Source organism: Mandrillus leucophaeus, unplaced genomic scaffold (genome assembly GCF_000951045.1).
Source record: "Mandrillus leucophaeus isolate KB7577 unplaced genomic scaffold, Mleu.le_1.0 Scaffold122, whole genome shotgun sequence".
Lineage (NCBI taxonomy): Eukaryota > Metazoa > Chordata > Mammalia > Primates > Cercopithecidae > Mandrillus > Mandrillus leucophaeus.
In genome coordinates, this window is record NW_012100543.1 from 399,662 (window position 1) to 427,569 (window position 27,908).

Below are 27,908 nucleotides of genomic sequence, written 5' to 3' on the forward strand. Positions count from 1 at the left end.
TAAGCATTAAATAAATGTTTTTATTACTATTACAAAGTTAATTATAGCCTAGTTATGCTTCTGAGTACTTTAAAAAGATTATTTGCCTAACTGTTCCTCCTCTCACATCCCCTTTTCAGATATTTTCATTGTGTTAAGGAAAGGTGTTAGTGATGCTGAGTATGTGGCCAAGAGACCCCAGAATGCCCAATACCATTCTAAATAACAGCCACCACTCCGCATAAGATGCCTCAAGGAGCTGTTGTATAGGAACCATAATGAGGGAAAACACAATAGTACTTGATTTTTACCAAGACTTGGGCCCATTATTCTAGTCCATAGAAGTCTGATGAACTGGACTTGGCCTTTCTCTCAGTTAGTTGAGTAAAACCATTCCAGTATATCTGCCCCCTTCTTGGGGCACAGATCCAGGGAAAGACAGAAACACAGGAGGAGACTGGCGCCCAGGGCCTCTTACTTTGCCAGAGGGCCTCGCCAGAGGAAAGCAGAAGCCCTGGGTTAGCGTCTCACTGCAGTCTCACATGAGAAAGAGACAAGCCAGTCACTCAATGGCCTCGTGGCTTGTATGTGGGAGGGAGAGGATCCTGGCCCTTTACATCTTAGCCACACAGAAAGGAGAGTGCTGCTCTGCACACCACTGTATACACAGATGGTTGTTCCAGCTATTGGAGAGTGAGCCACACAGTGCCCCATGGGACCTACTCCTCCTTTGGCGCTCCTATTCCTGCTGCTGCCCTCAGAGAGAAGCAGGGTTCGTGGGCCGGAAGCATTTGTGTTTTCACCTCCATCCTCAGCCACTTTTTAAAAATCTTTGGAGATTTCCGTTCTCATTTTCTCATGAATGGTAATTGAGCCAGTTAGGAATAAACGGAAGAGAGGAAACAAGGTAACTGGAAAAAATGAAGTCCCTAAACCATCTCCCTTTCTTTAGCAGTTCTGCAAGTTCCTAAAAACAGGGGCTCAGAAAGACTGCAGTGAAATGTTGACACTTTGCAACTGCCTGTGTTCCCAACAGGGATAAGATTTTTAAGTAACTGAAAGGAGATGCTTATATCACAGAATTGGTTTCCTTTAACATTGCAAGATTGGGGCTTACATGTCTTTGACTCTGAAGGGAGGGGAGAGGTAGAAACCTGCTGCTGTTATCCAGACTATCTGGACTCTCCCCAGAAATGGGCATGCATTGGAGGACCTAACAGTTTATATCCTGAGCCCGGGAAAGCTGCAAGGGGATGAAAACAGAAGATAAAGGCGGGTAGGGGGCCCTAGCTGAGAAGTAGGGGGCCTATATGTGTAGGTACTAATTTGATCCCTTGGTATGCAACCGACTGCTTTATATCTGACCTTTTGCTTTTTCACAAACAATGAAACAAGCGAAAAACCCGTTCTAGTGGGAATTATTTCAAAGAAGGAAAGAAAACCTGGAGAAAGCAGGAATGACATCTTTTTCTTAGACCTCTGGAAGAAGGGCGAGAAGATAGATCTCTCTGAGCATCTGTGTCACTCCTCTTTGGTCACTGTCTCTGGTGCTGGCTTCCTGGTTGCCCTGCCGTGCAGTGTAAGCTGCCAGGGAGCTCCAGCTGTTTATGAAGTGCTAACAGAAAGCCTTGCATTGCTCAGAAAAGCAGTGGCCATTACCTTCACTGCTGCAGGAACCCACAGGCTCACCCTGTGAGCCCACCAGGAAGAAAAGTAACTCCCAGAATGTCAGTGTCTTCCTTCATTTGGAAGATGCTCAACCAAGGATAGCCAAAGGGCACTATAGCTTAGGCTCTAGGTCTCCTTTATGAGGAAAAGTAGGTTTTATTATAAAAGTAGAAGCAGAGAATCCACTCCAGGAGCTGACTGTTAGTGGTGGCTTGCCGACAGGGATGTGCTTCACTGTTTATTTGGTTGGTGACTTACCTTCTACCCCATCTGTCTTTCTCTGCAATCATATCTGGGGAATATGACATATACATTTTTTAGAAAATGGGTAAGTATATGGTAAAACAACTTTGCTTTAGATTGTAAAAAATGTTTAATACTTATGTATTTTCTGAGCCTGACTATGTCAAAAGCAACTTATCAGAATAGAATATCTTTTCTCGAAGGCTGATTTAAGGTCATGTGGATTCTTTTTCCTTGACCAGGGCACAGCTCCCATGCCAGCCCACCCCACTATTGCCCAGTCTGTGTCGAGGAGCTCCCTTTGTCCTCACCTGTAAAGCAGCAGCCTTTAAGAGTTCCCACTATGTGTAAAGCACTTGATATACTTTGTTTTCCAGTCCTCAGAACTAGCCCACTGGTAACTAGTTCTGTCTTACTTTACAGACGAGTAAACAGGCACAGGGAGGCTAAGTAACTGGTCCAGGGTCACAGCACCAATAAATGGCAGAACCAAGATTCCAGTCCAGGTGGATATGGCTCAGTGACCCGTACAGTCTTAACACTGCACTCACTGCACTACGCTCTTCTGGCTGCATAAGGAGCTTGAGTAGTTTCATAAATTACTTTAGAATAATATAAATAAAATTACTTTACCACACTGTGATATAAAGACATTATGAGAAGCCCTTTCACTCTCAACGTGACACCCCCAGAAATGCCATTTACCACCCTGCTCAGGCCTGCACTGTATTACAAAACAGGCAGCCCACAAATTGACTACCCGAAGTAGTCTGTGCCAAGGGCTCATCAAACGGAATTTCTCATTGGAAACATTTCAAGTTGTATTGATGAGATCTCGTTTGTACCAAACTAGACTTTGTGATGAATTATGACTTAAAGAGCTTCTAAAATTCAGTTTATCCATAAGGTTAACAACAACTATATATATATATTTTTTCTATATATAAATATATATGCAAAACAAATATATATGCAAATATATATGTAAAACTTTCATTTTATTAGCCCTTTTATTCCTGTAATGCCTGTAGTCCTACTGTCCTATTGAATAGACAGAAATAATTCAGATAGATATTTTTATTTGTGGCTTTTAAAATTTTTATTATTTTAAGATGTTGCTATGTCACTGAAAGTGAGTTTTGTTAGTTATTAGCTAAGTCATAAGATGCTTTCTAACATTTCTTTGTTCGTACTATAAGTCCGCCATTAGTAATGCATAAAAGCTCACAACTCCACATGTATACTAAAACAAAGCTTTGTTCACGCTCACTCCCTCAGGGCAGAATTTGGGTTTTCGTGCTTTGGGGTCCCGTAGGGCTTTGTCCATACCTCTGTCTGCCTGTTGTGTTTGAGAGCCAGTTTACACAGGCCTGTTCTCTCACCCGGTCTGTGGGCTGCTCCAGGGCAGAGACCGTCTTACACACTTCTGAATGTCAGCCACTTAGCCCAGTACCAGATATGGGATAGATTCAGAGTCATTTTTGGTGCAACTCATTTTAATCTATCAGCTTCAGTAATTCACTGTCCAAAAGTACCCATTCGTAGACCCCCAAAAAGTGGAAGAAAGAGAAAACACGGAGGAGAAAGGACAAACATGGGGACAAGCTGCAGCAACCTGCAGGGGTATTTTAGGAGGAACGTGTCTCCTTAGGCACACACTAAAGAGTTAAAGGGAAGTTCATCTATGAGCAAAGAGACCATAGTAACCATAAATCCACTTTCCTGCACAAAACACAGGAGGAAAAGCTAAAGCGTGGTTCTGGGGAATCAAAATTTAGAACTGAAAAAGTTACATTTTGTGCTTAATAGAAAACAATGGGTTACTTAACATGACAATTTGGAAACAGAAAAGTTTCTATCACAATGATGTATACTTTTTATCAACTCTCATGAGTACCAAAACAAGTGCTAAGGAGAAATACACTACAGGAAATAATTTATTTTCTTCTAAACCTTTGAATGTAAACATCCTGCTGATTGCCTGTGATTCTTTGTTAACAATACCAGTACTTTCACAGCGGTTATCACCCCCATGACACACAGTGCCTCAGAAGAGCTACATAGACTGTGAGAAGGCTTTCAATAAAGGTAGTTAGTTGGGAAGGCTGGGTGCTGTGGCTCATGCCTGTAATTTAAGTACTTTGTGAGGCTGAGGTAGATGGATCACTTGAGCCCAGGAGTTGGAGACCAGCCTGGGAAGCATAGGGAGATCTCGTCTTTACAAAAAAAATTTAAAAATTAGCTGAGCATGGTGGCATGCACTTGTGGTTCCAGCTACCCTGGAAGCTGAGGTGTGAGGGTCACTTGAGCTCAGGAGATCAAGGCTCCAGTGAGCTGAGATCACACCACTGCACTCTAGGCTGGGCCCAGAGTAAGACTTTGCCTCAAAATAAATAAGTAAATAAAAATAAAGATGGCTGGGTTAGCTCCTGTTGACAACTCTCACACTCTGTTAGTTTTCATATCCAGTTTAAGACCTGTCAGTTGTCAGGTTTTGTGTTTTTATAACATGGGTCTATTTACTGGAATTGTAAATAGTAGCAAAAGGTACAGGTTAGGAATGTTGTCTGTGGATTTGTAGCCCAGCTCTTCAATGCAGAATTGCTTGAAATAAGCAGGTTAATCTTGCTAAGCCTCAGTTTCCTTTTCTGTAAAATATGGATACAATACTTTCCTTAGAGTATTGTTGTGAGGATACAACAAGATAATACATATAAAGTGCTTACTTAGCACAGAGCCTGGCCATTACTCTCAGCCCATCGGTTCATCATGTTGCATTGCTATTCATTTTTACATACCATTAAATAAGAGTATGCACTGTTAACCACTATGTTTTTGGTGTCCAGTTGTTTCTCTTTCTTTCTACTTCACCTCTCCTCCCCCATCCCCCACCAGTGCCACCACACACTCCATACTTTCTCATTTTCCTGTCCAGGGCTGCAGGTGCAGAGTCCTCTGGTCAGATCTATTGCCTGTGATTTATAATTTATAGGGAAAAGGAAGTATCTCAAGCCAGTGTACGTAAAGGCATTAGATAACCACGTGTTTTACTTGTAAGCCAAGACTTTCATAGGAAGCCCTTTAGAGAATATAGCCTGAAAAAGAACTAGTAAAAGAAAACAAAATTTTTAAAAATGTGAGCCCACCATCATCAGTTGGGCGTTTAACCGAATGGGGCCCACTTCAAACGGTTAACAATTGTAGAGAATTGAGAAATAAAATCAGATAAGCATACGGGAGGTCTAGACTCCTCACTGTTCTGCTGTCTTGAACACTGACACCACTCTTTGTTGAGGTTCCCAGCACATGCCTTGGACATGTGCCCCATAATTACTTGGACATATTTGTCTCTTGATACCCCGAGGTGCGTGTCAGGTCCCTTAATCCATGTTGATCACCCCTGCTCAAATCACTGCTTTAACTGCATGCACAGGGATGCTCAGTGCTGAGGGCTCATCAAGCTGGACTTCTCATTGGAAGCATTTCAAGTTGTAATTGCATCACAGAAAAGTAAATGGTACGTTCTTCATGGAAACAGTCTGAAATGTCAGGCAGAAAGCAACAGTGGTGCATACAGTGACGCTCTTCTTGTCGAGGAGACTGTATTAGATGAGGTCTTTTCTATCTGGCTTTCCTTTAAGCTGACTGCCATTATCATAGGACTTCACACTGTAGCTTGTACTGGAGTGAGGGTCCTAGAGTAGCTGCCTCAAGGTCCAGAGATTTTGAGGCGAGAGCATGCCCTGGAGCAGAGGAACAGACCTGATGAGCATGAACCCAAGTCTGACTTTCCAGATTTCTCAGCAGTGTTCCCTGTTCTGAGGAAGTGCTGAGTTAACTGCATAGCGACTGTTCCTTATCCTATTTCCTGAATACAATAGAAAAGATTGCTGGTGGTAAGTGTAGGGAGTAGCTTAGAGAGAGCCTAATGTTATCAGCACTATTGGTAGATAATTGATACCTGCAAATAGTTTGTACTCTTGATAGTATTTCAAGGCAAAGCTATAGTAGGGTAGTTGCTGAGAGATCCTGGGAAACTTGTTTTTCTACTACTGGACAAGATAGTCTCCCAGTGTTTGTGAGGTTGCAGCATTTTAGAGCTATAGAAATTGCTGAGACCAGGAGGAAGAACCAGGCAACTGCTGGGCTCTCACACTCTCCAGGAAACAAAAGAAGTTCTTACTCTGCTAAGAACCATGGCAAAATGAATTTTGGCTTTAGGGGCTTTGGAATGCCTGGAAATGGTTGGAGTAAGGAAAAGTAGGAGAATGTGAAGAATGAATTAAGTGATAAATCTGTAAGTTGCAGGCCCTCTGCAGCGTGCAAAACTGGAACCCCAGGTAACAACCAAGAAAACCTCCATGAAGCTGGAATACTGTGCAGTCATAAAAAAGAATGAGTTCATGGCCTTTGCAGGGACATGGATGAAGCTGGAAACCATCATTTTCAGCAAACTAACACAGGAACAGAAAACCAAACATGGCATGTTCTCACTCATAAGTGGGAGCTGAACAATGAGAACACATGGACACAGGGAGGGGAACATCACATACGAGGGCCTGTCGAGGGGTAGGGGGCTAGGGGAGGGATACCATTAGGAGAAATACCTAATGTAGATGACGGGTTGATGGGTACAGCAAACCACCGTGGCACACGTATACCTATGCCACAAACCTGCACGCTCTGCACATGTATCCCAGAATTTGAAATATAATTTTAAAAAAAGGAAACCTCCATGAAGCAATTCACAGTAAGTCTGCTACTTGAGGTTTACTTGTTCATAATTTACTCTCTGGAGTAAATTTTTTCCTCTATAAAGTGTTTTTAACGAACTCTCTCTTTAAATATTGGTTAAGACATCATGTTGTTGTAATAAAGGCCATTGTTTTTGTAAGATCAGTCTCATCTGTCCCATATTCAGGTCATGGATTTAATAATTGATACACTAAAACTATCCAGTAAGCAATAACGCCTGTTTCCCCGCACCCTCCTCCCCCACCACTTGATCCCCTCCAATCCCTCTTCCTGTTGTGGCCAGAGCGGTTTTCCTGACATAGGGACCTGAGCATGTCACCTCATTGTGCAGTCTTTTTTTGCTTGTGGACTTCAGGATAAAGTGCAACCTCCTTGGCATGCATAGAAAATGCTGTCCATGACCTCATCCCTCTCCGCCTCTCCAGTGTTATCTCCCACCACCCTATATTCCAGCCATGTGGAATTCCAGTTCCCCACACATGCCATGCTCTTTCAGGCCTTGGTTTGCTTGATCTTCTCCCCACAGTGTGCTTCCCCAGCTTGAAGACTCAACTCTGGCATCAACTCTGGGGAATCTTTCCTGCCCACCACTTCTGACCAGCTGCGCCTCACCTGAGCTCTCAAATTGTTTTGTGTACATGGGGTCCCCTTCTCCCCTTCCCCAAGACTGTCTTATCTCTATGTTCCAGGTTCCTAATACAAAGTAGGTGTTCCATGTGTATTTGCTGATCCAAGGAATGAGTAAGCAATTCAGTGAGTGAGGGAGCACATTTGGTATATTAGGGAAGCTGCAAGTGACTACAGCTGGCCAGCTAGGAGCTGGAGCTGGGCACAACTCTTTCTTTCAGTGATAACAGAGGTCAAAGGATCTTTAAGATTTAGTTCTTGGTTTTTGTAGAAATTGCCACTATCTATCCTTCGGAATATAAGATATTGCTTTTTCGCCTTTATTTTTAGAACTAACAGAACTAGAACATAGCAGTTTTTCAGTGAAACACAGCAGCCTAGAGCAATGTATACACACATATCACATGCAGGGTTAGGTAGATATCCATTCAGGGTCTTAGTAATGCCACAGAGGAGGCTCTGTCTCCATTCAGCTGCTTGCTGTCAACTAAAGTATGATTATTGCACTTCCCCACTGAATCAACATACAGGCTGCATAGAACCTTTTCTTAGGATTCTGATCACATTTCATCAGCTACATTGGAAAGCCTGAGTCTATCTGATCCATGTTTGTATTCATTCAACAAATATATCCCATATGACTACCATGTGGCTATTTGGAAACAACTAAGTTTATTAACTGGTCATTAGTCATTTGGTGACTGTGTCTCAATAACTCTCTTCGTCATCCTCACCGGCCTTCATTCCAGTGTCCATCCCAACCTCAGTACACAAAACTTTCCTGGTAAGTCCTTTCAGTGAATTATGAGGGATCTATCACACAAGAGTCTCCCAGCATGGGTATCTTCCCACCAAATTCTTCTACGTGCACTCCTGTACATTGTGAAGCCTTGCTACCTTGAGAGAGTCACACTCTGGAGAGCGCTTAGGGACTAGCTCCCAGGGCCAGGCATAGGTGCTGTCCTCAGAGCACTGCCGGCTGCTGGTGTCATATCTGTGTCGGGAAGGGAATGTGTTTTCTAATAAAATGTTTTTGTCTTGTCTTTCAGCTTACATTTTATTATGGTACGATAGATCCTTGGTGTCCAAAAGAATACTATGAAGACATTAAGAAGGATTTTCCAGAAGGAGACATTCGACTCTGTGAGAAAAACATACCTCATGCTTTCATCACCCATTTTAACCAGGAAGTGGCAAACATGATTGCTGACTCCCTAAAGGATGACCTGTCCAAAATGTAAATTGGCCTGAGGAACAAGCCCCCACTGCCAGTACATGGAGGCAGTCGGTGTACTAGACTTAGTAGGTAAATGTTTAATTTTGAAGACTGATACTAGAAATGAAGAAAGTGAGAACCCTTGTCTTACAAACCATCTCTCAGCTCGCCATGTTACAGGCTCAAGTAAACACAGTTGATGAATCATTCCATAGGTTTAACCATACATTTTCCAAGACTCAGGGAACACAGTGATCTACACAGAGTCTCATGTTTGCACGAGATGCCCAGTGGCACCATATGGTTTATTTTGGTAGGCGGGATCTTTGCAGATGAAAAAAAAGTCTACATGTACTTGATTTTAATTGAATTACATTGTAGAATAGGCTCTTCTGGAGGAAATTATGAAATACCTACTAGAAAATGTAAAAGAAATCAGTGAATGTTAAGAGTATAGTTAGACATGTGAAGTGTATGTGATTATGACAAGGATACACTCACGTTCCAGGAGCAGGAAGTGAACCTGGGTCTCCTTTAAGACAGAAGATGAAGATGAGCCCAGACTAACTTAGCATAGATCTTGGCTGAGATAATCACTGTGACGTCTAATGTACCTGCACTAGACAGAGAATAAGGTTCACCAGACATTACCGTGGTCAGCTAACCAGATAGAGTTGTTGAAGGACCCCAACTGTGCCTCCTGCCACAAGACAACCAGCAAGTTCTATGGTGAGCCTTAGCCTGCCAGGTTGTAAGCTCCCTGCAGGCTCCTCCTCTCCAGAGCCAGGATGGTGAGGCACTGGGCTGTCCCGAAGCAGGTTTGGATGTGCCAACATGCAGTTGCTCCTTCTGTAATTCTTGTATTAAACCTCTATTAAAGACCATCAATGAGCCAAATAGTGTGCTAGCCATGAAGGATAGAGTTCTTAGCTACTTAATGATTCTTTTCTTCTGGAAATCTTCTAGTGAGTAATTTTTAAAAGCATCTTTTAAACTGCTGAGTAAAGCATTACCATACATTAGTTCTCTATTTCTGCATTAACTTCACTTGCTGGAAAGAAATTTTGTTAATGAACCAAACTCAGCCATTAAGTTATGTGAATTCACCTTCTCTAGACACATTGAGGTCTGGCAGAGAAGACACATGTTCCCTGGCCTAGAGTGAGCTGACAATATTGCTGCCTCCCCTAAATTGACCCAATCTTGAGAAACACATACTGCAGTGACAGCTGATGATGTATCAGAAATATTCCTTTTTCTCCTAGAGGAAATCCCTCATGGCATTATCATTCCCTAAGGACAATGAGATGTCCCTCCCCTCAAAACCTAAAGCCCCCTGATGAAAGATTCAGCTCTGATTTGCTGCCAACTTACTGCTTAGTGCTCAATGAGTTACTGTGCTTTGGCATAGCTTCTACATCACAGCAAGTAACTTCTCAGAGGGGAAAAGCCAAGCTCTAGACAAGGAGTGCTATTAGCCCAAGGGGAAGAGCTAATAGATACACAGGCCATAAGCACAGGGCTGCACACAGAGCCTTTATTGGCATCTGCATGAGAGGCCTAGAAATTGGATATTAGAAACTAGGAATCATGGCTCTGAGTGCCTTGCATACAGGAGATACTCACTAATACTAAATCAAGGCACATAAACAATACTGGGTAAATCATACCTACCAGAATAAAGAGTAACATTCAGAGCTTTTCTTTTAGCTGTTATTTTAAACATTACTCCATATTTCAAAAGTCTGCATGTATGAAATTGTGTCTTATTTCTGGTTTTTAGAGCCTAAGAAAGATACTGGTTCTTAATTTGTATTTATCATCTGAGCACCAAATTAATTTTTGAAATAAATGTTTTACCAACATTTCTGATCTCATCTGGCCTGATCTCTGGGTTGGGAAGAGAGGGTACAATTTGAGCAGTTCTCCTGAGTTAGACTCAGCTCAAAGTCTCTCTTTTAAAATGAAAAGCCACCTTTCTCATTGCTTTTTTCATAGGTGGAAGAATCAGATTTCAAGAGACTGAAGTTCATTCTGTTTCATTAGGGATTAGACTAAAATGGACAGTGGATGAAATCCATTTTCCAGAAGCAGCTCTGGCTGTATGTCCCAGTCAACCACATAGATGGTCTTTGTGAAAGTTTTAACTTCCTGCAGAGTTACCTAGTGCTCAGCGATTGAGCCTTGACCATGCCCATGTTTGTTCCTAGTCTGTTCTGAGCCATCAGAATCTCCACAAGCCCTCTGTGGCTTGTGTGGCCTGATGTCCATGGCCACCAAGGGCCTCTCACCATACGCTTCTCCACTCAACCTTTGGAGAGACAGGGACCACCAAAGGCTTGATTTTTCTTCATCCTACATTATATTTAAAACAAAACCAGGCTGGGTGCCGTAGCTCACACCTGTGATCTCAGCACTTTGGGAGGACAAGCTGGGAAGATCGCTTGAGGCTAGGAGTTTGAGACCAGCCTGTGTAAAAAACAAGACCTCTGTGTCTAAAATAATTTTTTAAAAAGAGCAAAAAAAAAAAAAAATTCAGAATAAAGGAGACTAAAGAGACGTGACAATTGGACACAACATCTGATTGTGAATTGGATGTTTTTGTTATAAAAGACATTGTTGGGACAATTTGCACAACTTGAACGAGGTCTGAAGATTAGTTGGGAGTAAGATGCCACTGTTAATTTTCTGATTTCAGTGGTTGTACTGGGGAGAAGTAAGAGAGTGTCCTTGTTTGTACTGGAGACACGCAAGTATCTGGGGGTGAGGGCCATCATGTCTGTTTCCTGTCAGATGGTTGAGGGGAAAATAATGTTCTTTGTACTTGCAGATTTTTTGGAAGTTTGAGATGTTTTAGAATTTGTAAAAATAATTATTTTAAAATCCCACCATGCTATCTCCTGCATCGGTGTCTCATTGCTTCTTTTCCAGAAAGGCTATTTCCTCTTGTACACAGTAAATGAAGACCTGGGTTCAAATCCCAGATCTGTCATTTGTTAGGTTTGTGACATAAGACTTCACCTCCCTGCTCCTCATTTTTTTTAAGGGAGATAAAATGAGGTCATGCATATAGCATTTAGTATGTTGCCTGGCATATGGTAGATGCTCTATAAAATGGTACCTAAAGGAGGACAGCAAACGTGTTTTTCTTTTTTTCCTTTCATTTCTCTTCTCTTTAGTATAGCAGAGGACCCTGTGGTATCTCAGTCCCTGCACTGTTTCACCAGGCTTGTAACTTGATTCCAGCAGTCAGCATTTTGGCTCTTATGCAGGGATAACACTTGCTCACCTGGCTCAGCTTTCTGGCCTCAGCCCATGTAGGCCTCCCTGCACACAGCCCAGGATGTTCTAACGTCGATTTAGAAAAGATGTGGGAAGCAAAGCATTTCTTAGGTGGCATGAGACATCTCTGTGCCTGGCCTTCTCTTGCAGAAGAGAAGAGGCAAGGATATATTTGGGCTGCTCCTTCCCTTGGGGGTGGGCCTTAAGGAGAGGTTGGAGGCTGGGACTGAGTGTGCTCTGTGAACAAATGCATCTGTAGGGTCTTGAATGAAGCTCTTCTGCAGGAATGCTGAGGACAGCGAAGCTCATATGAGTGTTCTTCTAATCACTTTTTAAGAGGACTGAAATTCCTGCCTGTGCCCCATACAGACATGGGTAAGTGATCATATTGGCCCAGGTGAGGAGTATCTGTAGGACATGGGTCTGGTCCTTCCCACCAGGCTGAAGGCATCTCTATAGCAAGACTGGTGTCACTGAGTGTGATGCTGGGTGAGCATCCTCAGAGAATGAGTGAGAGACAGAGAAAGCTCTGGGTGGTTCTACGGTTCTATAAAGAGAAAGCTCTTGGAAAAGAGAAGAGGATGAGGTTGCCCCTAGTCCTAGAACAGGTAGAACTTGGATAGGTGGTTTGGAGTGGATGAGAGCTAATCCAGATAAGGATTATCTCTTACCCCCGCTGCTCACCCCTACACCTTTACAGTGTCTCAGTTAGGCCTCCCAATCCTGTGATGTTCTCACTGTGCCCATTATACACATCACCACTGAGGTGCCTTGCTAAGGACCTCACAGCTAGTAGATGACAGAGCTGGGATTCTGCTGTAGTTGCATGTGTCCTCCAAAGTTCACGTGTTAGAAACGTAATCCGCAGGGCAACTGCTGGGAGGTGGGTCCTAATGGGAAGTGTCTGAATCATGAGGGCCCTTCCCTCCTGAATGGTTTAATGCCAGTAATAAAAAGGCATGCTATTAGGCTGCGAGTATGATCTGTTGTTCTATCATGCTCTCTTGCCCTTCCACCTTCTGCCAGGGAGGATGCAGCACAAAGGTCCTCACCAGATGCCAGCGCCTCAATCTTGGACTTTCCAGCCTCCAGAACTGTAAGAAATAAATCTCTTCTTTATAAATTACCCAGTCTCTGGTACTCCATTATAGCAACAGAAAATGAACTAAGCCATATTCCAATTCAGGCCTCTACTCCAGAGCCACCACTTCATCCCCTCTTTCCACTGCATCATGCTGCCTCCTGGAGGCCACAGGGGGCAAGCCTAGCAAAAGTGGAGAGCCGGCAAAGAGAGCCACGCAAAGGGCAAATGAGGACCCGACTGACAGAGGAAGTGCAGAGTAGATAGTTGGTAATAAATGAGTAGTTTTAAAAGAATGAAAGCTATAACAGAGACCAGTTTTCAAAGGGCAAAAAAATGCATAAGGCAGTGGATTGAGAAAAAGCAAGCCCACATACTGGGAGTCAGTGCTGTGGCTGCAGTCACATGGCCGGCACCTCTGCAACTCTTCCATAGCCACCTGGTCTCATGCCAGGCACGGGAGCTTCCTGTGGGCTCCCCTGTACAGGAATCACTGCTCCAGCTTTGATAATACCCATCCTTTTCCCCACCCCATGAGACATGGCCCAAAATACCAACTGTTCCTGCCTCCCAGAGCAGTCCTTCCCACCCTCCCATGCCCTGCCAGCCTTCATGACCCCTGGCCTGGCCTATGTCTACTGAATGACTTATCATTGCTGTGGGCATTGTGTCTCTGAAGTCTATTCCTCCCTGCTTTCACCAACACCCCTTCACTCAGGAGAGTCCTAGAAGATGGCCTTCTGTCTTAGTCATCTCTGTACTGTCAGGGCATATCGAATATGGGTCCTAATGGGAAGTGTCTGAGTAATGAGGGCCCTTCCCTCCTGAATGGCATACCCTGCTATTCAGGGTAGTCTATAAATTTTGTTATCTAAATTAATAAAAAGTTTATACCATGCCTAATAGGCAAGCTATGAAAAAGTGCAATTCTCACATTGGATCAGACTACCAGGAAATCGCATCTCAGGGCCTCTTCATCTTAAAACTGACACATCAGTGGGAGTGCAGACATGGACACTTGCTCTTTCATCCCTTAAGTGTTTCCCCAGCAGAGCTGTGCACAACTGGGTCAGATAGATTCAAGGATGTCTGAATCCTTGCAGACTGTTTGTGTCTGGCACTGGGGGACTGCAAGGAAGCAAGGCCACTATCCCTTGTGTCCCATTCATCTTGTCTGATACGGCTGCAACTGTTACTTCCATTCTACTACAATTAGAAAACCTCTGGAGTTTGGGTATTAGCAACTACCAAATATGTAGTTTATTATTCGTTGAGCACTAACCCTGCGCAGCACCCCAAATGGGAATTACAGCAACAATACACACGACTGTGCTCTGGGATAATCGAGCATTTTCATTTTGTGTTGCATTCCTCAAACATTCTGGCAAAGGGGCCTGTGCTGACCTCCCCACACAGGGATAGATTTCCTTGCTGCGTAAGTCTATGGGAAAATTCCTCTTCCCTGGGATGAGAATGTGACCCTGTGACTGGGCGCCCATTACAGTCAGGGGGCGCGGTGCACCTGCAGGGTCTCCCTCCCTCACAGAGGGACTAGAATCCCGCCTCTGCAAATCCACCCAGCTCAGGCTCTGCAGAACATCTGGGCTTCCTCCTCCTACTGGCCACTGTGAAGGGCTGCGCACCTGCATGTGATTAGGACTCGGCAAACACCCACAGCCTATAGGGCTGCATGCTGGTGGCACATTGCAGTGGACAAGTTTCTCCCCAGATCATTGTCCCTTCTGAGCAGATAGTCACAGGGTTCCTAGGGCACAAGAACACATGCATCCATGACCACGTTGGGCACCACCATCAATGGAACAGCAGTTGGAGGCATCTCTGCCTTGGCCTGCTTGGAAATGAGCAGGTATCAGAGGCAGATCCAGGACCTCACAGGACCAGGGAAGGAGTGGAGAAGTCAGTCTTAGCCGCCTTTACCATTAGTCATGGACAGGCCTTTTAGATGTGCTCTTATCAGTGTCTGGGAAATTAGATAAAATTTTAAATGCCATCCCCAACTTTCCTTTCTCTCTGTGACTACTACTCTACTGAATGTGTACTCTAACCACAGAATGCTGTGGTAGGTCAAATGGAGACTGAAAAATAAGAAAATGAAAAAAGATGCTTATAAACAAAGCATGACAAGACCTTCCAGTTTTCAATGACACGGTCGTAGAACTTACACATTTATTTTACCTGCCAAATGAGTTAGTTGAAAGGGGAACACTATTTTTCTTCCAAAGAAAGAGACTCCTTTATTTAGTAATATGAAATGGAGTAGTGAAAAGAAAGCAGGCTTTCTTGATCTTTCACCAGAAAGTCACATGACCATAGGAACCTGCATTAACAAACTGTGGGCTATTGGATTCACCATGAACATGGGCTGCCATCACTGACGAAAAGGTGGGTCACTCCAGCAGGCTCCCTATCCCAAAAGAGGTAATCCTGGTAACAAGTCACTAACAAGGCCAAGTCCTTGTCAACTTCCTACAGTTGCTGCTCTGTCGTTAGTCTTCTCCCAGAAATATTTAAGGAACACATTAAATAGATTTCTCCTTCATCTGTAGGCAAAAGTCAGGTGCAAGAGCTGGGATAGCAACAGATGCTGTGTGGTTGATCCTGTCCTGCTGCATCCTTCGTGGTGTCACCGAGCACAGGCTTTTGTACTTGTCTCGAAGAGTACTGGGCAAGAAAGGCCCTGTCAGATTTGCTGTAGGACCTTATTGGGTTCTGTGAAGTATGTAATTGGCCTTGCAGAGGAAGCGGCTTCCATGGGACTTTATGCCTTGGGATTTCAGAGACTTAACTGTGCAGCCTCCAGGAGGGGAGGGCTCATGCTTTCTGGAGTGAGACAGGTCCTGCAGCAGCCTGAGATGTATAAACACAGAAAACCTGTCCACTCAAACTGCATTTGGAATGACAGCGCTCACTCTACACATTATCATGCTCATTTCCCGAAGAGAAAATGTTTTCCACTGCATTTTGGCCTCCTTTCCTGAACCCAGGCTTGATGTTTTTTACCTTGCTGTGCAGTGACTTCATGCCATGTGAGGCTGTGTGCAGCAGCATCCTATGCAGTTTCGTACCAATCACCAAGACCCAGGGTGCGGCCCCCCATGCCAGAGGGCCCCAGCCTCACACCTGATCTGACAACACAGGAGAATGATCGCAGGGAATGATCGGCACAAAGGCAAGTAGAGCCAGGCCTGCTATGTCACTCCCACTGTTAAAATGCAGTCAGTCCCAACGCCTCAATAGCTGGCCGCTATTCTATTAATGAGTTGAGGACTACAGTAACACAGAAAGGCTGAGTAACAAAAGCTGAAAATGTTTTCCTTTAGAGACCAGTCATGAGCGGTTTTATGAATCAAATATTTAATCAACTTATCTGTACAAAATATTAAAATGGTTAATGAAGAGTATACAAGCACGTTTAACAAATATATACTGCTATATAATAAGAAAAATAGAGATTGCTGTTTTACATGTCATTTACATTTCACTATGTACAATCTATTTAAATTTGAGAATACATATACACATAGGTTTCCACCAGCCCTGGGAGGGCTCCCTGCTAGCTGGCCTAGGCATCGGCAACACCTCACGACGTCAGCTTGCGTTGCCCAAATAAACACCCAGGCCAGGCAGCAAGGAGACAGCCCAGCCTGCAAGCCTCGGAGTTCTGCTCTGGCTACACCAGCAGGAAGAATGCTGACGAAGGAGATTTCAGTTTGCCTTAAATGAGTTTTTAATGTCCCCCCACACCCCAATCTCATTACTCCCAAGCCAAGCTAAGAAAAAGTGGGTGTCACTGCAAAGCGAAAGGACTTCTATCCCCTCACCAAAATAATTATTTTTGTCTTTAGCTGCTGAGGAAATGGCGTGTTGAGCCTTGATGGCATTACCAGCACTTTGAGTTTTACCATTTCCTTAAAATCACAATACTGGAATCAGATGAAATTTGCTTTTTAAGCTGCAGGCCACTCGTCACGTGCAGAATTCTGCTGCCCACCCAAGGCCTACTTAAACAGCATCATTTTGTAAGCTGGTACAGGAACTCTGCAACAACCTTCAGAGAAATGATCTGCTGCTTTATTTGTATGCAAAAAGAAAAAGACTTTGTCCAAACTTTTCAGAACCCCTATTGTCATCTGCTGAAAGGGCAAGTTGTAGTTAGCATGTTAATCCTTGTAAAAAAATGCATTAACTTTTCATTTAGGGTGAAATGCTTCTAGCTAAAAGACCGAAAGTGACTCAATTATGATTCTTTGTCAAAGAAAACAGAAAAGCTGTTTGCATTACAGTGTAAAGTGAAATACAAAAATAAAATTATTCTAAGGATGCTCATGTTTAATCCATGATTTATCCAAGGCAGAGAATGCCAGAGAATGCCTCTCTTGAGAGTCTCTGTTCCTGGCTTAGAACACGTGAGTATTTCCCCGCCAGAAAACACATTTTATCCTGAGCTTTCTTTCTCACTGAACTGCGTCATCATTTTTTAAACAGAATGCTAGAGGGCTGACTTTGAGTCTGACAGGCCCTGACCCAGGAAATGAGCCCTGCTTGTGGGCATCCCCTTCCTCAAGCCAGCCTACTCACCCCAAGCCCAGCTGCTGCTGCCCCAGGCCAGGGGAGGATGCAGGACACATGTGCATTGTCTGGCCTTGGCAGCCCTCAGTCACTCAGAGATAAAAAGGCGCAGGCAAGGGGAGGCCCTCAGCCCCACCTGGTCACTGCTTTTTGGACTCATTCACCAAAAAATCCAGGCATGGGCTGCCCATGGCCCATGAGAGATCTCCCCAGGATGACCTGTGAGTACTGAAAAACAGAGAAAAGGTGTGTGCAGTTGCACCAGCTCACCAGCTTCAGTGCTGTCCCTTCCCATCTTGCAGCTCAGGAAATGTCCTCGAGGGAAGTTTAGCCCCGTGAACTTCGGATTAGTTCCTGTCTCCTAATTCAGCAGGATGCCTGTGAACTAACCTTACTCGGAAGTCTCGCTTTGGTCAGCCATGGTTCTAGATTCGGGCAGCCAAAGGTCTGGGCAGGAGCTAGATGCAGAACTGGGTATGGCTGTTGCCACTGCTGGTCAGATGGAGCAGTGCAGGTATTCTGCAGAGAAGACAGCTACGTGCCCACCTCCTGCCAGGCCAAATCTCCAGCCCCCACTACGTGGCACTCCTGTTGGCCCACAACACAAAAGGTCATGAAACAGGAATGCAGATGCAAAGCAGCTGGCCACGCCCTGGCAGCTCTGTACCACTCTGCCGGAAGTGGCCTGGGTGTGACAGTCAGAAGCTTCGCCTTGTTTTTCTAGACAGTTTATCTCAGCATCCCCTGACATAGAAAAGGGATTAAAAGTTTCTGTAATACAGCTTCTACCAGGTGGCCCTCTCTGGAGTGAAGCATTTCTAAACTAGCAGAAGGAAGTTCATCTGACAAAAAAAGTGAAACGGTACTTCTTATATCGTCACCAAGCTGTCCTGCCAACAAATTCACCTGACTGTACAGAAACACGTCTCTCCGGAAGTTTCTGTGACCGCTGCAGCCTCCCTGCCATTGTCAGGGAAATGTGTGAGAGAAACCAGCCCTTTCTGTTGTCACAGACACATGCGCACCATGCACAGATGCTAGAAGGGGCCTGCAAGCTCTGCACAGGAGGAGGAAGTGGACCGCCACACGCTGCTCTGCTGCTCTGCTGCTCTAAGGGCGTATTTTTGCTTTTTCAGCAACTGTGAGCATAACTTGAAACTCGGTCTGATTTTTCAGTGACTTCACACCCATTTTTCAATGACCACCCATCCTGGGTTGCTCTGCTGTAATTGCTCCTGCCACTATGAAGCACCAGCCCAAACTTTGCCCAGCCAAAGGCCTGTCGCCAAGTTGCAGGCCACAAGCCAAGCTCTGGTTAAGGTGGGTACCTGCAGGTGATGGGCAGACAGCACCCATGAATGATGATCAGAGCTCATGTGGCAACTTCTGGGCCCTCACTCACCCCTGTGATTCACTAGGCCAACTCTCAACCCTCTCCCTGCAGTCTGTGTCCACCAGGTGTCTCCTCAGGCTAGGACGGTGGCCCTCCTGAAAAAAAAAAAAATAGGCTTCTTTCACTACAGCCTCACTCTGAGTTACTATTTGTGATGTACTAAGCTGTGCACACAGATTAAAGCCCATAAAAGCACAGAGGGAGGAAGACAGCTCTGCTCCAGTCTGTATGGTCAGGAGGTTCCAGGTACAAGATGCCAAGCTGTCTGAAAACTTAGAAATAAACATCTTTTTCGGTCCTCCCTTCTGGTGCTTCTTTATGTTAACCTCTCCCACCATTTTCCAGATCATAAAAAGGAAGAGAGAGAGAAGCTCGTCTGATGCTACCCCAGGGTCACTCTCCTGGGAAGCTGCAAGGGGACCTCAGAGCCAGACATGGGCATGGTGGTGAGGAGGGGATGGGGACCCAAGGAGTCCATTCTGGGACAGTCCTGCCTGCCTCGTCCAGGGCTTCTGGGACAGTCCCAGGTCCCTGTCTGGGTGACCAACCAGGCAGAGCCTTGCCTTGCCTCTTCTGCCTGCAGAGGCCTCAGCAGCAGGTAGAGCCCTTCCCAGCACTAGCTCTCTCAGACAGTCTCAGCTTGAGTGTGGCTGTACCCACCCCACTGAGCACAGGAGGAACTGCAGCTGGGTGGGCAGTGCCCTCAGCCAGCTCCTGGCTCTGGGTAGCTGAACCCCACCCTCAAGGTGCGGGCCTTCCCCGCACCTGCCTCAGCCCAGGGGAATTCAAAGCACATCCATGAGGCACCTACTGAGGATAGGAGTAAAATGGACACACACACACACACACGCACACGCACAGGCAAGAGCTGCAAAACCTGTAAGACATGGCTCTGGGACTGGGATTGGGAGAGGACCTTCTCCAGGAGCCGTCACATTTGCTCTGCCTTCAAGCTGTCTGAGTGGGTTTTAGGGCAAGGTAAAATCCTAGAACCTTGGAACTGGAGAGGGCATCATTTTACAGGACAGAAGATGAAGCTCCAGCAGGGAGGTGACTGCCCATAACTAGCCTCAGACCTCTCTCAGGAGACGCCCTGTGGTGCCCTGGCCCAAGTGGCCTCCCCTGAGGCGGGCGCAGGCCATGCTGTGCGCAGGGAGCAGCTGCCTCTGGGCACTCGGAAGCCCACAGTGGGCTCTGACTCTGGTGCAGCTCAGATGTACCATCCCCCAGAGGGATCTAGTTACTTTCCACTCGCCCAAAGTTTGGCTGTTGGGTTCACTCGGCAGCTTCTCTTCTCTTCCCTTCCCAATCCAGACACTTTCTGAGGGGCAAGCGCAGGCCCAAGCTCCCTCTGCTAGACTGCCGCTTTCAGAGCCTTGCTCCCTCCAGCTCACTGCGCGATCTGACTCAGGCCTCTTGGCCTATGGCCCACTGAGGGCCAGGGGGAGGTCTGTCTCCCTGAGATGACAGGTTCTCATGAGAATCAGCCAGGCCCAGTGATTCTGTGCACCCAGAGGCAGCCACAGGACACTCTCTTCCTGCCACTGGATTTCCTGGAGACCAGATTCAAGCACAGGAAGAGCCTGACTTTATCTCTGCACTAGCTGCTTTTGGAAAGAACGTCATTTTTCTCCCTGCTCTAAGAAGATCAGTCTACAAATCCTAGTTGTTTTCTGCTGTGGGTTTAAATGAAATTGACGACAGCATATACAATGTGTAGGGACTGAATTACACTCTGTCCTGTTCCATCCACGGGATTATCGGTACTCTCTTCAGTAGCCAAGGTGAGGCGCCCACTCCTGCCGACATCATGAGAGCTGCCAGGGAGAAGAGACTGCCCTGGGCTTCGTGGAGTCTGGATTCTCCTATCACAAAATCCACACCTCATATTGTTGCCAGGAGGGTACGGTGAAGGGTAGCATGGATACAATGACTTAGCACAGCTCCAGCCTGACTTCCCCAAGCTAAGACGGCAAAGCCTGCCACCTTCTCTGGAAGACCCAGCGCAGCTGCTTGGAAAGTCAGGATTCAACAAGGCAAGTGTGTTTGGGCATCAGTGGAAATGCCCGCCTGCCAGTGTGGGTGATCCTCCTTAACACGAAAGCCTTGGCTTCAAGCAGCAGTGACCAGACTATCTTCGTGTTTGACAGACCCAGCACCAGCCCTCCTTGGGCCCCAGCTGGCCTGCCCCGAGCTCCCTAAGGGATACCAAATCCTACTCACCACCTGGAAATCATGGTTCAAATGATGTCAACTAGTAGTGCACAATTCTCCCAACGAAATGGAAAATTCTGTTTACTTTAGGAGGGAGACTTTGGTGAGCTCAGATTGGGGTTGAGGGGACAGCGTTTACTCACAGTCTTGACATGCTTTCTCTCTGCCTGTCAGTTCTCCCATCCATAGTGACTGGAGATTCCAGCTGGGGGTTGCAACAGAGAAGCTGAGTTCATGCCAGTCACCCAGGCCTGTCCCCCACTACCTAGAAGAGAGCTCAGGGTGCTACTACCAACTGTGTTGGCAGAACGCTTTTCTCCACATCTTGGCAATGCTAGTTAAACCACATCTTAGCAGCAAAAAGCCGTCTGTCCCACATGTGTTGGCCCTTTGTTGTCATTTTTACAAAGTGAAATGGATCCTCTGCATTCACCTAGTGAATGGACTGAGATGCCAGAGGGTTGGGCAGAGTGGCCCCTGGGGGCTTCACCTGCTCCAGAGAAATCTGGGAAGCATTCCTTTTAACCAGTAAACAAAGAGCACACTGAGGGTATGGGGCCATGGAAGGAACGGTCATTGTCCAAGGACAACACCCCTCCCCCTGGTGCCACCTGAACTCAAGATGCAGGAAGGTACCTACTTCCCACACCACTCACAACACATCTCGTTAGAAGGAGGTCATCAGAAGGAATGAGGGGAAATTGACAGTTCTTTTCCCTACCATAAAAAAGCCAGGCTAAAGACATTTCTGCCCAAAAAATTGTTTTTCCTAGTCACTAAAAAACTATCAAAATGTTTGCTTTTATCCAAAGATATTAAATACCCTAGACTTTCTTCAAAATAACATTTAACTGCACTTTGTCATTAACTTCCTTTCTAAACCTTCTAATACTACAACTTTTAACACTTTAGTGCTATATTTTTTATATAATTCTTCATTATGACAAGCTTCGTTTAGAAAACGAGAGTGAGGCGTCTCTGGCAAAATCCACAAATTTAGGGACAATCTTTGCCCAGTCACTAAAATAAGGTGGAATTGTACCAGCGCAGCCACTTTGGGATATTTTTCAAATTTTTAACCTGAAGACACTGTTCATTTTCTGGTTATTTATAGCTACTCATACAGCCACAGAATATAAATTCACATAGTAGGAAGGGGGACATCTTAATTTTAAGAGTAACACGTGCTTTTTTTTTTTCTTTTGGGAGAATTTTACAGGATGAAAACCAATTGCTTCAGGTGGGGCCCATAAGTAAATTAGCTGTATCTAAATCCTATGTCTGTCTTCTCTCTCTCAAGAGTGTAATCACTGAGAATGAAAATGTGTATGAATTGTCCTGCATCCAACACAGGGTGGAATTAATGCTCCCCAGGACTCTGAAGGGGAAAGTCCTGCACATCACACAGATGCACTGGGAGGGCTGCGGGGCTATTCTAAGAAGCCCTCACCCCAGACAGGTGGAGTCCAACTAGTTTCCCTCTCCCAGCCTACTGACAAAAAGCCACAAAGGATTCCCAGGGATAAACAAATCAAACCAAACAGTGAAGGCTGAATGTTCGAACTCACTTTTACATGCCTAGAAAATCCCCCCATCGATAAGACTCTTCGGGGCAAAATCTGGCAACTGGGGGATAGGCTTCCACCTCTGCTCCCCTACACCAAGGCCCTGCCCTTCCAAGGGCACAGCAGCCAAGCCAAGGAGCTGATGAGGGGAAGGGGCAGACCTTCCCCCTGCTCTAAAGATCTCGGTTGTGAGTTGAAGTCTGACAAAAGCACTTTTGTGTGGCTTCACTTCCCGTTACTATCGCACTGCCAAAAACTACAGCAACAACATAGCGAATGCAGGTAAAAAGCAGAGGCCGACTTACTTGATAACTAGCACAAGCCCGGGTCGGCCCCTGGGAGCTTGCACCTACGTGGCAGAGTCCTCGGCTGGAGTGGGACCCAGGACACCTCCCTGCCTCTCAAGCCCTGAGAGTCTCTTCCCCGGCTTCTTAGGAAAACCTCCTGGCAGGTCTCTAGGAAAAGCAGTAGCTCCCCTCCCCCATCCCCACCTTCCCCATTCCCGGCCATTGCACTAACTTCCTCCTAAGCCACCCAAAGCATGGGTACCATCTCCCCCGACCAGCTGGGGAGCTTCTGAACTTGGCAGATCCTATCCCACCCCAATATCCTGTTAGATCAGACTCAGCCGTTTAAACCCCTCCCCCATTTCACTTCCCCACAGAAAGAAAAATATCCTTTCCACTTTCCAGAACATTTCCAATTGGAATTGATTTAAAAAAAAAAAAAAAAAAAAAGGCGGGGGGGGGGCGGTACCGACCTTTGCACAAATCTGGGAAGCTCCACAACACCTTCTTTCAGACAAAACTTCCCTTTCAAAAATGAAGCAGGGGCACGTTAAATTTTAAAAGTTAAAAAAGAAAAAAAAAAAAAAGATGCTTTTTGCAACAGTTCCAGAGTAAACGGCCAAATGCAACACAAACCCTCGGAAAGGGCATTACAGCCTTGCAGTGGATCACGGAGTGCACCACGCAGCGCTCAGCCACCCAGGGAAGCGATGCCCCCACGTCGGGCCAGAGACAAGAAGGGGTGAGATAAAACATGCTCGAGTACCCCTTTGGTTCTCCCATTCTGGAGCTTCCAATTTCCTAACCCGTTTCTACCTGATTTTCGTGCCTGTTACTGCAACATAAGCACAAACACCTTCCTCTCCCCAAATGGAGGCAGTGGGCGCCACGGTTATCTGTTTGCAAAATACACAAGGCTCTGACATTCGGTACCGGCAGGGCATCTCTTCCCAAGGCTTTCACATGCTGTCCCCAGTAAATGTGTGTGTGACTGCACGAGTGTGTGTCAGTGTGAACGTGTGATCTCCCTCCTCCAAGAGGGCGCTGGGTCACATCGGACTTGCACCCACGCTCGGTGACAGGCTGGCCCTCTGCTGCTCATCAGCTGGGGGTCCTCGGCCGCGCGGCTGCCCCGTCCCCGGCCCGCGCGCTACCTGCAGCCGCAGGCCTCCACCACCATGTCCTCGTATTGCTTGTAGACAACATTGTTGGCGGCGTCAATGTAGAGGATGCTGATGGGGCTGAGGCGCGCGGGCACACAGCAGGAGGCCGGCGCCGCGTCTGGCGCCATGGAGTTGAGCAGCGTCTGAATGATTGCGTGGTTGGTGGGCTCGAGGTGCGAGCGCAGAGGGAAGTCGCAAACGCCCTCGCAGTGGTACGCTTCGTAGTCTAGCGGCGCAATGATCCAGTCGTCCCAGCCGAGCTCCTTGAAGTCCACGTGCAGCGGCTTACGGCTGCAGCGGCTCCGGCCCCTGCGTCCGTGGCCCCGGCCCGCGCCCCCGCCGCTGCCTTGCGCTGTCCGCGTCCCGGCCAAAGCCGTCCTCCTCCGTCTGCGGCCCGCAGTGACTGCCCTTGGCGACCCGGTGCCGGTTCCTGGGTCTGGCGGCGGCTGTGCCGCCAGAGCGGCCCCGAGTGCGCGGGCCTGGGCGCGCATCTCCCGGAACAAGCTCTCCTTCCTCTGCGTGCGGGAGGAGACGACTAGCAGCGCGCGCTCCTCTAGCGCAGAGCCCCCTCCGCCCGGCCAGCCGAAGCCCAAACGCCGCAGTGCCAAAGGGCTCCGCACAGGGCCTGTCACTGCGCGAAGCAAGAGGCAGAACGCGCGGGGGGGGCGCGGTTCACGACGGTGGCGCCTCATGGCGTCCGCCACGTCGAACACCTCCCATCGCTGACCGACCAGGGGCTCAGCTGCCCGCGAGTACAGCAGGCGTGGCGCTCGGGCGGCGCCTGGGCACGTGGACAGCAGCAGCAGCGGCGGGGAAGTCGAGCTGCCTGGGCCCGCCTCTGGAGATCCCCGGCGCAGCACGCGCAGCTCTGCACCCACCACCTCGTCTGCGTCGTTAAGGCTGGACACGTCGAACAGGAAGCTCTGGCCTGTTTCGGCTGCAGATTCGTCTGCGAGGGACCGGCAGGGACAGAGAGAAAGAGCTGAGTAAGAGCGAATACTGCACACTGTCGGCGCGGGGCCTCCTAACAGCAAATGGCCCAGCTGCCCTCGATATGGGAGCGAGGCCTGTTGGAGCCAGCGCGCAACCCCGCGTCTCTGCCCCAGCCTGAACGCTGCCAGCCTGGCCCAGAGCAGCAGACGCCTTCGCCCAGGCTATCGGAACCGGGCTTTGGTTTAGGAAGCCAAAAGTCCCATCACCCCAACAACCCACATCACTGCATATCCCTGAGCCGCGGGACCAGGAGCGCACCCCTACACCCAAGACCAGGACTGAAGGTGGCTACCGCGGCCTGACCCAGAGCCATGGACTTGCGGGGCCAGAATCCGAGATCAGAGTTCCGGTGGTGAAAAGAAGTCGTGCGCCCACTCCTGAGGTCCTGGGCCTTAAGGAGACTTATCGTTATTGCCCTGCTGATCCCCCAGGAGAGCCGAAAGTCCCGGCTGTGCGAAAACGGAAAATTCTTGTCTCCTGAAAACTCTTCCGCTACCACTGTTCCCCCAACCCAGCCTGGACATCACCGCTGGCCACGGTCTCCCATGCAGGCTGGAGATCGGCGATTCGTCCAGGAGAATTCGTCTGCACGGCCACAAAAACCCTCTAGTCCAACCTCGCTCTGCCGAAGGGGAACCGAGGCCTAGGTAGGGGGCCAGACTCGCCCAAGGTCTCAGGTCTTACAGCAATGGGAGCTGCTGCTCGCGACCGCAATCCCAAACGCACCTCCTCTTGGTGCTCCCGCGGCCTCCGAAAGAGGGGGAAAGGCGGCAAAGGAACCTCCCGGAGGGGTGCGGGGCATCCCCGAATGACCGGCATCCCCGAATGACCTTGCTGCAGTGAGGGCAGCGTCCGGAATGAGGTCTCGCTTCCAGGAGCCGCCTGTCTGTCCCTTCGCGAGCTCATTTTTCCCTCCGTAGTAACTTATCTCGGGCTTAGGGGTTTTATTTCCAATGTGGACACACTTTTTTTTTTTTTTCCTTTTTGGGCTCAGAAAAAAAAAAAAATTTAAAATTCCACCACGCAGCAGATAAGGAGCTCCCTTTGAAGGAGGTCATATGGTTTCGTTTTGCCCCTAAACTCGGAGAGACTGTGCAGACTCCCCCCACCACTGGGGATTTGCTCACCAGCCACGAATGTCAGGCCCTGAGGTCTTGGTTCTGTCCCTGTCAATGGCTTCTGGGGACCTCAAGCATCTCTGCTCCAAGTTGAGACTCAGGGTGGAGAGGGAGGCTGGAGAAGCACACTTGGGGCCACACAAGGAGCACTTTCTCTGAGATTCCCTGCAGATCCTCTGCCTCTCCCTGTTCACCAGCCCTGCCACTCCATTTCCCCCAAGAGGGAGGAGGGAAAGGAGGCCTCTCAGGCTCAACCAGCCAAGCTGAGCTCCCCAGAAAGGATTTATCTCCTATCTGAGACCATGCTAGAACTAGCTCAACCTTAAGAAGACTCTGGTGCCTGTGCCCGCTTACAGCCCAGCACACCCCCTTCTGCAGCCTGGGAGCCTACAGGGCACCCTTCAGTCTAGAGTATTCCCTGTCCCTGTGCACCAGAACTAGGGCTCCCTATAAGTATCCCAGCATCCAGCCCAGGGACCACGTCAGGCCGTCAGAGAAGCCTTGATAGTTCTAACCGAACCATAGGGCCATTTGGAGATTGAGTACCAGGATGTCCAGGTACCCAAAATAAAGCAGTCTGTGCTAGGCACTGGGCATGTGCTGGCGGGGATGGATGACCTGGTCACTGCAAGGCCTCTGCCTGCCTTCCCAGGCTAGGATCTGAGGTGTACTGACTCAGTGGCTCCCAAGCAGGGAGCCTCAGCCCCACCCGCTCACTTCCCAACCCTATTCGCCTTTCTTTCCCTCCTGCCCTCCATGCTGGGTCTCTGGCTGGATAGAATTAAAGCCGAAATTACTTGCATTTCCGCCTGAAATTAGTTAAATTTTCTCTATCTGTCTGCTTTAGTGATTTCAATGGAGATTAATAAAATCCAGATGACATACAGCAGCCACACCACAGCCTCACCTACATCCTACCTTTGGAAGGCCCAGGGCAGAACAAGGTGGGGTGCTTGTCTAAGAGAGGCCTGCATTCCTGCAGGGTCCCCAGCAGGCCTCTCCTCCCCGCACCACCAGAATCCTTGACCTCTGGTTCTCCCAGGAGCCCAGCACCAGACGCAGGCACCCATAGCTACACACGTCACACACATACAAGCCATGACCACCCAAACCAACCTGCTGAGCAGGGCACTCCTCATACCTCGTGATGCCACCAGCCTCTCCAGGGCGATTTACTTTAGTCTGATACCTGCCTCTGCCCTAGTTTTCCCTGGGCTTCCCCCAATTTGTGTGGCCTCCAGGAGGCTGGAAGCTGCAGAAATGGCTGCAAGGAAGCAGCCATCACCCTCACCACTGTGCAGTCTCCTCTCGGTGTGACTCCAGGGAACGCAACTCTTGCCCTCCTTTCTTCTCCGAGGGCTCTAAGCCCGAGGCCACTCCAGACCCTTCCCCAAGAAGCGAATCTTAGCCTCTGCCTGCCGCCTCGAGAGTGACCCGCCGGCTTGCAAGGCCAGGGCGACCTGGGAGAGGGACCAGTCAGCCCTCCGGGACCGGGCCCCGGGAGCTGCCGCGACTCTCGCCACAGTCCAGGTGCAGCGGGCTGGAAAGTGTTGGCCTCGGCGAAGTTTCTGTCACCTGAGGGTGGGCCGCGGCCCCAAATGTAACGGAGCGGCGGCACGGCTGCGGGGCTGGTCTCAGCCCAGGACCTGACTGGATGGGCGGGCACATAAGAGGTGTAAGTACCTTGGGTCGCCTGGTCTGTGAAGCCGGTGATCGTGTCCGCGCGACCATGGC

The 27,908-nt window shown here is 47.9% G+C and overlaps 2 protein-coding genes across 7 annotated transcripts in view; one reads left to right on the top strand and one right to left on the bottom strand.

The window, feature by feature from the left end:
* The window catches only part of LDAH (lipid droplet associated hydrolase), a 171,492-nt gene extending 160,117 nt beyond the window's left edge, over positions 1-11,375 (top strand). For all 6 annotated transcript variants that reach the window (XR_001005071.1, XM_011971398.1, XM_011971400.1 and 3 more), the window contains one exon: positions 8,322-11,375. Coding sequence is in view for 5 of the 6 variants with exons in the window: in XM_011971398.1 (XP_011826788.1) it covers positions 8,322-8,513 (192 nt within the window). In the remaining variant the exon portion in view is untranslated. The remainder of the gene's footprint in view (positions 1-8,321) is intronic.
* A 12,617-nt stretch (positions 11,376-23,992) lies between these two features.
* The window catches only part of GDF7 (growth differentiation factor 7), a 5,818-nt gene continuing 1,902 nt past the window's right edge, over positions 23,993-27,908 (bottom strand). The window contains exons 4-5 of the mRNA XM_011971447.1: positions 27,858-27,907; positions 23,993-25,012 (exon numbers count right to left, since the gene is read on the bottom strand). Coding sequence (XP_011826837.1) covers positions 24,051-25,012; positions 27,858-27,907 — 1,012 coding nt within the window. The 3' untranslated portion in view covers positions 23,993-24,050. The remainder of the gene's footprint in view (positions 25,013-27,857; position 27,908) is intronic.